This window comes from Mastigoproctus giganteus, chromosome 4 (genome assembly GCF_048544385.1).
Source record: "Mastigoproctus giganteus isolate SK-2022 chromosome 4, ASM4854438v1, whole genome shotgun sequence".
In the NCBI taxonomy this organism is placed as follows: Eukaryota; Metazoa; Arthropoda; class Arachnida; order Uropygi; family Thelyphonidae; genus Mastigoproctus; species Mastigoproctus giganteus.
In genome coordinates this window covers 220,355,442-220,368,394 of record NC_143578.1, presented here as the reverse complement: position 1 = coordinate 220,368,394, position 12,953 = coordinate 220,355,442, and the positions used below count along the sequence as shown (strand labels likewise).

Sequence of the window (12,953 nt, the reverse complement as noted above, 5' to 3'; positions counted from 1 at the left end):
GCAATTCAGCCCATAATTTACTTAATTCATCATAACCTCTAGGATATTAACATTCTTTCACTAATCTACTACACTTCTTTTTCTACTTTTCTCACCCTTATAATTACTGGCACCTTATGTAACTTTCACATCCCTTTATGCATACTTAATTTAATATTAATACAACTTACATATATATATATATATAAAGGGTTTTCCAATAGTAACGCTCGATGTTTGGCAGCAGCGCATGACGAAGTCGACAGTCACACAGGTGGTATCTTTGGTAGCCGTTTTCAGTTAGTCTCTGCATTTTATTATGGAGCGTTACACGACTGAGCAACGAGTCAAATTGTAAAAAATTATTATCAAAACCAATGTTCTATTCGTCAAACGTTTCGTACACTCCGTGCAGTTTATGGTGTCGACGAACATCCTTCAGAATCCACAATTCGCCGTTTAATAAACAAATTCGAAGCAACTGGGTCTGTGGCAAATCTGAAAGTGCCTGTACGTCAGCGAAACGCAAGATCCGTTGAAAATATTGCTGCAGTCCGGGAAAGTGTGCGTGAGAATCCGCAACAGTCCATTCCGCGTCGGGCTCAAGAACTTGGCCTGTCTTCGACGACAACTTGGCGAATCCTGCATAAGGACTTAGGGCTTCACCCTTATAAAGTGCAATTAACCCAACAACTAAAGCCCAACGATCATGCGCAGCGGCGTGCATTCGCTAATTGGGCGCTAGAGCAGTTGGAGGTCGATCCTGATTTTGGGCGAAAAATAATGTTTAGTGACGAGGCTCATTTCTGGTTAAGTGGCTTTGTTAACAAGCAAAATTGCCGAATTTGGAGCGACGAAAACCCACAGGAGATTCATGAGGTCCCACTACATTCCGAAAAAGTTACGGTATGGTGTACACTTTGGTCCGGCGGAATAATCGGTCCGTATTTTTTCGAAAACGAAGAAGAAGTGGCACTTACGGTCAACGGTGAGTGATACAGGGCTATGATAAGAGATTTTTTTTGGCCTGCAGTGGATGGAATCGATCTAACAAACATTTGGTTTCAGCAAGACGGTGCTACGTGCCATACGGCACGTGATACAGTAACACTATTGCATGAGAAATTTGAAGGTTCCGTTATATCGCGAAATGGTGACGTTAATTGGCCGCCCAGATCCTGCGACCTAACGCCACTGGATTTTTTTCTCTGGGGCTTTCTAAAATCCAAAGTCTATGCTAACAAACCACGGACGGTTGCCGCCTTAAAGGCCAACATTAGGCGCGTTATTGCTGAAATTGAGCCACTTTTATGCGATAACGTCATCACCAATTGGGTATCCAGGATTAACCAAACCAGACAAAGCCGCGGCGGACATTTATCTGATATAATTTTTAAAACATAATGTTAACACATATACTTCATAATAAAAATAAAAATAGATCACTATCACTCTCACAATTTATTGTTTTATTCGTTACAAAAATCGAGCGTTACTATTGGAAAGCCCTGTATATATATAAATATAAACACCATTCAGAATTCAAGAAATCTATTGAGTAGTGTGAAAATCTGCTACAAAGTAAATAATAAACAGTCAAACTTCGTTAGAACACGGATAATGGCTGTAATGAGCAAAAAGCCATAATGATTTTAATTTATGCATATTCCCAATCTCTCACTATTATAATGAGCATACTACATGGATATAACGTACAAATTTTTGTAACTATGTAAACATTCTTAATTTCTCAGATAGTAGGGGGGGGAAAAAACAATTCTTGGAATAGACAAAAATGAAAAGACTTAGCTTTTATGACCACCCCCATTGGATTAGTGGCCAGTTTATGACCTTGTCCTTTCGGGGACCGGAGCTATACAATAGCGTATTGGCATTCCACTTGTCACATAACTCTATTTACAGATTGTCTTGTATTCACTGAACCATAAATTTATTTCGAGACTGCTAAGAACTTTTTACGCATTTCAGAACATTCTAAGAATGTATGCAGATAACTTTACTGTCATTTTAAAGTAAAATCAGTTAGAAACGAATCCTTCCTTCGGAAACGTGTCTACTAAAAAAGAGTCTCTCTCTCTATTCACAAAAAAGTCTAAATTATTCACGAGTTAGAACGTGGTACAAAACATGTTGATGTGTGTGAAAAGTCTCCTTTGTTCTCCTCAACAGTATCGACATTGTGCAAGAATAAATGTCTACATATCGGCACTGGAAAAGAACAACAAAAAAACTTTAGAAAGTGTGAGGTTACAAACGTCGATGAAACGTTGCCTCGGTGGTTCACTACACAAGTGCTGGATTTTCAATAGATCTTGACGGCTCAAGCGGAAAAATTTGCTAAATAATTTGGACGCAACAACGGTTTGCTGGATTGATTTAAAAATCGAATAGAAGCATATTAATACAAATAATATGTAGGTATATACTAATATTATTATTTTTTTTTTTCCCTCTAATATTTCTTTTCTTTTTTTGAATCTATCTTTCATCAAGTTACTGAGAATTAAAAAAATAAGAGGTAAATTTAACTCATCACTGATATAGTGAGTAATGGTTATAACAAGGAAATTTTGTCAGTTCCTTGATGCTTGTTATAACCAAGTTAGACCGTATATGATTTCATGTGACTGCCTGTGAGTTATGTTCAGTTTGAACCAAAGGATCTTAAACTGTTATGTAACAGAAAACAAAATTATATATTAATTTAACTTGAGAAGGAATTAATTCCTTCTCATGTGAAGTATTTAATTACCCTCAAAACGGAAATAGATAATTCAATCAATTTCTTAAACCTTACCATCTATAAAGTGGGCGCAAAACCCAAGTCATTCTCCCTTACCACAGGCAATTTGTGAAACGTCTTCGGCAAGTCTTTGCAAACACAAGTATAACCATAGTTTTTTCGTCATATAATAAACTAGGTTCCAAATTCAATGCCAAATTGACTGTAATGCCTGTTATATTGGGAGCACCATGACTAAATTCGGCATTTCCAAAATCTCTTAATATGCATGTGTATTATCATTTTAATACTTTTAAATCTAACCAATCTAGTACGGCGTTAACAACATGTCCATTCCCACAATCATAATCCACTGATCGATTCAGCTATTACAATAATTAAATTGGAATCTAATTATAAAATTCTCCAAAATGAAGCTTTAGTTATTGAATGGCTTCTTCAACACGTCATTGAATGTGTTAAACACAAAACTCCCAATCAACCTCTCCCCTATTTGGGACTTGACACAAATAAAGTTCCCACATGCCCTGTATTGCATCTTGGGTAATAGCTCTTCTTATTAATGATGTTCATGTTCCTCTTCTCGCAAAGCTAACTGAAGATGAATATCGAAAGTTGCAAAGTTGCTTGTGCACAAATAGTGGCTTTTTGTTAATAATTAATCTATTTAAGGTTATCCCCATCTTTACGGTTTTTAATAGACAACCGTGGAATGGAATGACATTTCCTTCTTACGAGCATATTTTAATGGGTTTAATTTAAATTGAACCACAACTTCAGTAATGATTTAGTACAAGTGAGTCTCTCACTCTTATTAACTGTCTTCTATAACTCATCACATCCTAGCGGATTCATCAAGAGGTGAGTGCTAGAAATTAAGTGGTGCTACTTTAATATACTTAGTCATTATAATACAGCACATCCTTAAACTTACAGTTAGTATTTAATTAGTTTATTGGAACAAGAGGACAATTACCCAAACGTCCCAACAACTAAATAATTGGCTACATTTCAGATTTCTGCATTGAAAGCTGTCTTCAAGCCTGTTTTTTTGGGTATATTGTAATAATTGTCCTCTCCTTCCAATAAACTAATACTTCATATGGTAAAATGTCTTTAGTAAACCTACTTAATATAGTAATATGAACCAACGCTATAATGCTCAATACGTTCTACGTTGATATCAATATTGATAGCAGTATTGAACATCATAGCTCTGGTTCATACTATCGAATTCATTTTTAATCTCTTATTGACTATATCATTCAGTTTCCTTCTCTCCAGGTATAACTTATCGATACACACAATTATAGGGGATTTTTTGAATATCTTGGTGTAAAATTACGTCATAGCTCTGGTTCATACTATCAAATTCATTTTTAATCTCTTATTGACTATATCATTCACTTCCTTTCTCTTCAGGTATAGCCTATCGATACACCCAATTATGGGAGATTTTTTGAATACCTTGGTGTAAAGTTACATTAGAATAATACTAAGATACTCGGCCCACAGTTACCATATTTCTTTTCAAAACAACATCGTTCCGAAGTTTGCCAGGGTCAATTTAAATCATAAAATTTCAGGCGTGAAGCAACTAGCACTTACCATATTGTATAAGTTAAGCCGCCTTAAGATCTCGGTATTCAAATAAACAAAAATACCTTTCCCAAGTTAGGAAACTTTGTGACAAATTAAAAAATTCTGCATCATAACGATTGGTCTGTATTGAAGATCTCCATAGATTTGTGACGTGAAGCCCAGGCCTCAGAAATAAAAAAAATATTTAAAAAAAAAAAAAAACAGACACGTTAACAAATTGAATACATTATTGGGAGGGTCAAGACACATTCATACAAGTTCTAACACATTGTCGTGAGCTTGCGACCAAATGCATAAGAGTTGTGTGATGACCACACACACACAAAACGGTCTACCGCAGAATACTTCAGCTAGTTCTTGAACGCCCCCTCGCCCAACATTCAACGAAACGACATATCAACAAGTTAGAAGTCTTTCCTCATAATACGCTAAGGAAGGAAATTTTTGTTAAATTAATTTTTAATTGCATTAAATTGATTTTTGTGTTCATTTGATTTTTAATAATTGTTAATATTTCTTACTGTAATTTAAGATTTTCAATTTTTTAATTGTTTTCATTTTAATTTCTGGAGAGTATCACATGGAAGTGTTCTACATATCATATTGAGGTAAACTTCTCTTATTCTTTTACAAATATAGTAAAATACTATGCAAGGTGGGAGGATATTCAGTGAATATCTTTGCATGTACATGTCTGCTGATAAATAAAGATGGGTTTAATTCTTAATTGCTCTGATGGAAAATTTCCCAAATATTGATGATTGTTTACAATTCAGTTGCTTTCTGCAGCAGAAAAACTAACCATATATACACTTCTAGTATTTAGACACATTCTAAATTTTATAGAATGAGAAAGGAAAGAGAAGTGAAAGGTAGATACCAGCATATGCACAGCACTGCAATTTGTATACCAGATCTTCTAATCTACAGCAGGGTTGTTTTTTTTTTTTTTTTTTTTCTCTCCCAGCAAGCATAGTAAACAAGAATAGGAAAAAAATAATGAAGTTGGACACACTTTATCTTAATAGGATATTGTGCTCGTTTTGTACCTATATTTTTATGGATACACTTGCCTATTTAGCCATTGAATAAGCCTTCAGTGCTGTAACTGTAAGTAAATGTATGCAGTTTAAATAGTTTCCAGTTTGTTTCTCCAAGTGTTGGTGGTATCTGCCATTATTGATGAATTTTTATATACAGCAATACCCTGCACAGCACTGATAATTGGTACCGAAACTATTTCTTATGTGAAACTGTGCTGAGTGAGGTATAATTATAAATTGAATGTGTGCCAGGGAAACAGTCTATAAACAAATTATAATAAATCTATAAACAATTTTCAGGATTTGAAATTTTAAAAATATTACAAAAATTTTATTAACGAAAAGTTAACATCATGAGAGATGAGAAAAAAAAGCTTTAAAAGTTGTTTATTTAAGTATTTCAGTATTGAAGTCTGGTGAAGCAGTCTCTTCTTTTTCTCAGCGTACAAGTCTTTGTAGCATCGAATCCCATCTTGTAAAATTTGACGTATCTTGATGCACATTGTTGATGCACAAATGGAGATCTGAATGTTCAACATTCAGATCTCCATTTGTAATCGCCTCGCAGACCATGTCAACCCCCCAAAATTTTCTCCAGTTCTGTTGAAAATTGTTTCTGTGTCATTTCAGTGTTGTCCATTTCAGAATTGTTTTCCTCTTCTGCATATGCAGTTTGCTCAGCAATTTCAAGGAGAGTTGCATCAACTAAATCGCATGTGAGTCAGTGCAGTCACATACATTGGCAGTGTCCAAAGTTTCGAATCCCAAGTCTTTTCCGACCTTCACAGTGTCTTCGGAAATTATCTGAACTTGCGATTCAAAACCAGTGAAATCATTTACCAATTGGGGCATTTCATGCTGCCAAACAGAACGCATGTTGTTGGCAGTGATTTCTAGCCAAGATGCAGATGTATTTTCGATCATATTTAAAGGGGTAAAAAATAAATTTTGAAATGAAAAGTTTGAAAAACTATCATGTCATCTCGTCAGGATGGAATTAAGAATACTGAACACTGTTGCACATTGCAGCTGACTGCCTGAAGGGAGCTATTGTCACATGTACACGGCAGACAATAGAGTTGGCACTGCAGCATGTATGTATAGTACCTGGCTACGACAACGCAGCATATATGTATAGTATCTATATATATATATATATAAATATATACAGTAAATTTTTTACTTAAATTTAATTGAAACCCGTGCTGTTTGAAGCTGTGCTAAGCGAGGTATTGCTGTAGTTGATATAGTTTTATGTGCGATTGCTAATCTCTTTTATGGCCATGACCATGGAAGCAGCATAGTAATGTTAGTTAAAGTTGAGCAGAACTTAATGACGAATGAATAGATAAATATATATATAGTAAAGATAGGTTGTCACAAACAAGAAACTACTTAACACGCTATTGACACCTGAATTTGTAAAACTTTTAATACAGTTTACATTCCTTTCTTCTGGAATGGAGTTCTGGGATATTTCTTACAAATTAATAATAATCAATGCAGAAAAATTACATACAGGTGGAGCTCACTTTACAATGATCCCCTTCTATTTGTTTTAAAGTGCACATAGAATTGAAAGTCAATTTTTTTTTAAAATTGATTTTATGCCAATTTTTATCATTTACAATTACATAAATCTTCATAGGTGATGTCTGTGTTTAGCCGATTGTGGTCATGTTTGATGAATTAAATACTGTTTGGCAAGAAAATGACTTGTAACGAATTATTTGGTAAACTACCCATGTTAGTTGCTGCAATGGAAGCTGGTGAGAAGCTGGTTGGCATTACCTCAGAGCAGCTGAGAGAGAGAGAGAGAGAGAGAGAGAGAGAGAGAGAGAGAGAGAGAGAGAGAGAGAGAGAGAGAGAGAATGCCTAGCGTGTGTTTGTGGGTACAGCTTTAAAAATATATGAAGTGTGGCAATAAAGTTCCTGGACTGGTGCTGTTGCAGTCATGTTCAGTGAAACGGAACGTTATAATTCAAAATTTCGTCCAACAGATGATAATATAGAGATTGTCTAGTATGCTGACAGGTTGCAAGTAACAACCAGTTTTGTTAGTAATGTTAGCATTCCATGTCATGACTTTTGCAATGGAGCAGCGAATGGTCAAATTTTAGTTTAAACTGGGAAAATCTACAACAGAAACATATGAAATGTTAAAAACTGTTTATGGCAATGAAACGTTAAGTGGTTCAAAGATGGACATGAGGATGCTCATGATGACCCAAAAAGTGGGCTGTTATTATTTGGTTTTTTAGGAGCATTAGCAACTAAGGCCATATTGCTCCGGGAATATGTGGTGGTCATTCCCTGACCTTTCCGTATTTGGTGGTGACGGGCTCGAACCCCGGTCTAATCAAGAAGCATGTGCTACGCACTGCTGCTCCTTCCCACCTGGCTATGGAGGCACCAAAAAGTGGGCATCCATTCAACCTCTTGAAATTGTAGCAACAGATCATTGTTTTACCCTCAGAATGATGACTGATGAGATGGATATAATTCATCAAATTCTTTATGAAGATTCGGGGGGAGAAAGCTTATCTGCGAGGCTATTGCACAGCCTTGCAGATGAGAAGAAACAACACAGTGTCCTCGTGTGAAGACTTCATCCAAACTTGTCAAGGCAATCCTAATTTCCCTGACGTGTTGGGTGTTTCAGTATAACACAGAGACAGAGCATGGAGTGAATGTGAAATTCATCACAAAGACCCAATAACTTTAATTTACAGAAGGATCAAGACAAAGCTGATCACATTTTGTCATAAACAGGGTGAGAGTCTCAAGGTAATTTGTACCTGAAGGAGAGAGTCAATGCTGTGTTCTATGTTCAAATATTTCAAAGATTATTAAAGCACATCTCCTGGGTGTGGCTGCAATTTCAAGAGAAAGGCAGCTGATTCTTGTTGCATGACAGTGCTCTGCCCATTCCACACTTGCTTTGTGGACATTTAAGACAAAACATGGCATTGTACAGATCAACCATTTGACCTACTCTCCTGATCTAGCACCAGCGGACTTTGTCTTAAATTTGAGAACTTAAAGAAAAACTTAACCACCAAACTGGACATCATCTTTTTGGATGCTTGTGCTGACTCTTTTCAGTCAGTTTTAGGATGGTATAATAAGCTCATTCAGTTAGGCAGTGATTATTTCGAATAAAAATAAAACCATTTTTGAGCTCCTTCACTAAGTTGTTTTTGTTGCCACACTGCTTATGTTTGATTACAATTATGAAACTCTGCCTTGATTGTACGGATTAAATCTTTTTTGTATGAATCTTTGGGAGCTTTTCTCATTCTCAATACTTTGATAAACCAAGTTAAAATACAAAGGATATAGAAACTGCCACATTCAAATTGGAAAATTCCAACATCTTGAAAATTCCCTCCTCCCCACACTTTTTATTTATTTTATTTATATTCACTAGTTATGTGTAATATTTTCCTATTATACAATAGCTGATCATTTCTGTAAATGACATTTTATTTATTCACAATTTTTTTAAAAAAAATAATTCCTCAACCAAGGTAAAATTGTAATCATGATTGTATATTGAGGGAGTTTGTTTGTGCATGGGTAATGCATGCACATCATTTCTACTACCAAGGTAGTTTTAATGCATCATTTTAATTATATCTCATATTGTGAATACCATCACGAGTTACCGTGGTATTGTACTACCTATATAAGTAACGCTTCTTTCTGATCAGTGAGTGGTGTTTCAGTAGTGACAATCCAGTTATGAAATATAACTCCACAATATGAGAGATGCCTGATGATGTGCATTAAAACTACCTTGGTAGTAGAAATGATGTGCGTGCATTACCCATGTATGAACAAATTTATTCATACTCTTAGGCATTTAGCCAAGAAATATCTTTTATGATTGTATATTTTTTCAGTTCTAAATGTCAAACTGGTCTACTCACACAGTAAGAGTATTTTGCCTAAGTTTGGCAAAATAGAAAATAGTAATATAACCATTCTTTTTTTGTTTGCTTGAGTACAAGTATTAAACAGCATAAAATATTCCAAAATATGGATTCATTCATTCATTCTCTCTCTCTCTCTCTCTCTGTGTTGAGTACATAAAGAGAGAGCATAATTGTACTTTCTAGATAAGTACAATTATGCTTATTTTTACATACAGTATATACTGCATGATAGTTATGGTGCAAAAGCAAGATTTAACGATCATGTGATAGAGGAATTGGATTACTCAATACCAAAATATTAACCAGTTTTTTCCTTCTCTTGTCAAAATCTTCAAATCCTAACATCTGTCAATTGTTTTCTATGATGTAAAAGGTTAACTAGAAATAAAAAGAAAATTGGAAAATGTTGGACACTAGTGGTGTCCAAGTGTACTGTCAAGCAGAAGGTATGCCATAATTGTCCCGGAACATTTTGATGGCACCTCATATATACACACACATGCTTCTGATCAGGCATATTTGATACAAATTATAGATAAAAGAAACTGAATTCATGACACCAACATGTGGCTTCATAACTTCAACACTCTCACATATTTGCCACAACATGTTGCACAGTCTTTTAAATTTTTTTATTTCCAGTTTTTCAGTGTTGCATGTACCCTGTTCTTGAAATAATTAATAAAATTTAAAATGCTAAGGGTTTTTTTTTTTTTTTTTTGGTACACTTTCTGCATGGGCCGTATAAAGATTATTTGTGGGCCAGACACCACTGATGCAAACATTTTACAGCTGAGTATGACTCCCTGAACCATAGGTTTTAGGGGGTTGTAAGGAAAGATGTGCAAGGGCATTATATAATAATCAGAATGTCTTGATGTTACTTTTACAAATTGATTGTGAAACCATTCTGAAATAAGTTTGTATCATTAAATTCTAGTTTAAAAAAGAAGTTTGAATTAGTGAGAGTTTACTGTTAACTTTCTCAAAAGAAACTACTATTTTATTTTCCAAATTAAAAAAAATAATAAAAAGTTTAAAGTAGTACTGGCCTGTGTCTTATCACAGGGCTGCAGAAGTTAATTTTATTTTTGCAATTATATTAACATCCTTTGCTTACTTAAATGTACTAAAGTATATATTAATTTATAAAAGTTTGGGAACCTCTGCTTTACACCTTATGAGAACAGTTTAAGCATTGTGTTTCCAGATGATGAATCAATTTAAGATACAGCTTGTGTAATTTTTATTTATTTTTTCCTGCAATTTCAAGGAGGTACCACAGGAACTGTATAACATGGCAGAACGATATGAGCACTGGAAAGCAAAGAAAGATGCACAAGATTCTGAAGCACGGGGATTCAGACCAGCAAGAGGTGGTGGTGGTGGTAGAGGAAGGCGGGGTAGTAGAAATCAGCAAGATTCATATTTATTTTATGGGTAAATGATCATTAAAAAAATTCAGTATTTTATTGCATTTGGTGTCAGATAGCTTGTCGCCTGACACTATAATCATCAGTTTCATATCCAATAGGACAAAGGTTAGCACTGGTAATTGATTTGGTAAATATACAGAGTTAAAAGATCTGATGATTTTAAAGCAGTGCACAGTTTGTGGGATGTCCTTCCATTTTTTTTTTTTTTTTTTTTTTCATATGAGTAAAAGGTCTGTTTTAAAGGTTCCTATAAAGTTTGTCATTGCATTAGGTTCCCAAATACATTTCTGGAACTTCAAGAAATAATGTTAAAGTCATTAGAAATTGGTGCTTAGTAGGAATAAGAATCTTGAGAATTAGTGTTTAAAATGACATTGATGCAGATTTAATTTATGTACTGGTTCACCCTCCCCCCCCCCCCCCCAATCAAGAAAAGTAGAGTACATACATTAAAGTGCGTTTTCTGCTTTGTGTTAAGAATAAAATAAAAGGTGAAAAAGCCAAGTACTTAGCACCCTCCTCTTGTGCAGAGCTCTCCTTGACAGTTGTAAAAATGATTTTTGTGTTCCTTGTAATTCCCACAATTTGTAAAGGATGCATTTCAATATTAAAATGTGATTATGAGCACTGCAATGTACCTTATGGAACAGCTGCATCAGATAGTCAAAGATTAACTGCATTTGTGATCTGTGATCATAATTATCAGCCCTTAAGTAAAAGATGTCACTTGATATTTTAAATATTTGACATTAAGTTGCAAATGCTAATCTAAAATGAATATAAAATTCATAAGCTCAGCTAAACAAGTGAATATCTGATTCCTTTGTTTATTTATTACTATTCCTGAAAAGGGGACTTATTTTATCCCAAAGAAGCTGGCTGTGTTAGAAAAACTATTAGATATTCATTGTATAAAGCATTGCCTGTCACCTTTTATATACAAGCATTGTTTTTTTGACGTTGTAAATTTCTTTGTGTAAGATTAAGGCATTGCTACATATAGAGCTGTCTGCTTTTATGCAGTGTTGCAAAAACTAAGGTTTAAGCAACAAAGATTTCAGAAGCTGACCATGTAGATAACCTCTTCATTGGATTTGAATTTTGGGAAAGTAGTAGTAGTAGTGCTTCATTTTCTATACTGAACTGCTTGGTGCATTCTAGGTGACCCCCACACCACCAAACGTAATGTGAATATTATAGCTATACTGTAAAAAAGGTTTTCATAATATTAACTTAAAGCTGTATTTATTGTTCTGTGGTGCTGTACATTTACAATGTGTGTGGTGTGTGTTTTTTTTTTTTTTTTTTATGTATAAGTGAACCTTTTTATACATAAATCTGAACAGCATTCTCTTAATAAAATGTGCAACTTCTGAACATTAAAGTTGTAATATAATAATTAAAATAAATTGACTTTTGATATGTTGTGTATAATGATTCTAACCACTTCAACAGGTATATAGAACCTACAGATTAGAACAATTATATAAGTTACTTTTAGAGGAAATTTTTAAAATCACAAAAGAGTAACTTCTCCATATGAAAAATTCCATATTTTAAGGCTCATGAATTTAAGCTTCTGTTGTGCATTAAAAGAAAAGCTGAAGGAAGCCAAATAGTTTCAAAACTGTGATCTGGATGGTGGTCCTCTAATGGGGAAAGTGTTACTTATTTTCAGTATGAGTATAATAATGATGATTAATATACAAACTTTGTCTTAAAATTCAACTATGTCATAGTTTGAGTTTTGATGGCTACAATAACATGTGAAAGGAGAGTGAGATCTTGATCACAAATAAATGAAATTATTGCAAATGATAATGAAACACTGTCACTGAAGAGAAGTCAAAGGATCATGCAGGGAGCCTTAATTACAATACAGGCAACTGTCGGTTTACAAACAAGTTCTGTTCCAAGACTTTGTTCGGTATACGTTTTATTCGGTATGTGTATCTTGCATTCCTGAGCTTTTAAGATACATACTGTATACATTAGCACCCATTTTAAAGCATTAAAACCATGTACTAAATATCGAATGGTCTATACAATACATTTTATTATAATGTATGTATGCATTATGGTTTATTGTATACGTAACGTATAATAAAAAAACAATATATCATACTTGTTAATTTCAATTAAAAACATGAGTTACAAAATAGAAATAAAGAAAATGAGTACTAACATAATA

At 34.2% G+C, this 12,953-nt stretch overlaps 1 protein-coding gene across 2 annotated transcripts in view; it reads left to right on the top strand.

The window, feature by feature from the left end:
* LOC150087421 (putative ATP-dependent RNA helicase DDX43) overlaps positions 1-10,934 on the top strand; it is a 246,754-nt gene extending 235,820 nt beyond the window's left edge. For both annotated transcript variants that reach the window (XM_090372060.1, XM_090372059.1), the window contains exon 20: positions 10,600-10,934. In XM_090372060.1, coding sequence (XP_090228186.1) covers positions 10,600-10,770 — 171 coding nt within the window. In that variant the 3' untranslated portion in view covers positions 10,771-10,934. The remainder of the gene's footprint in view (positions 1-10,599) is intronic.
* Positions 10,935-12,953: the final 2,019 nt, after the last annotated feature.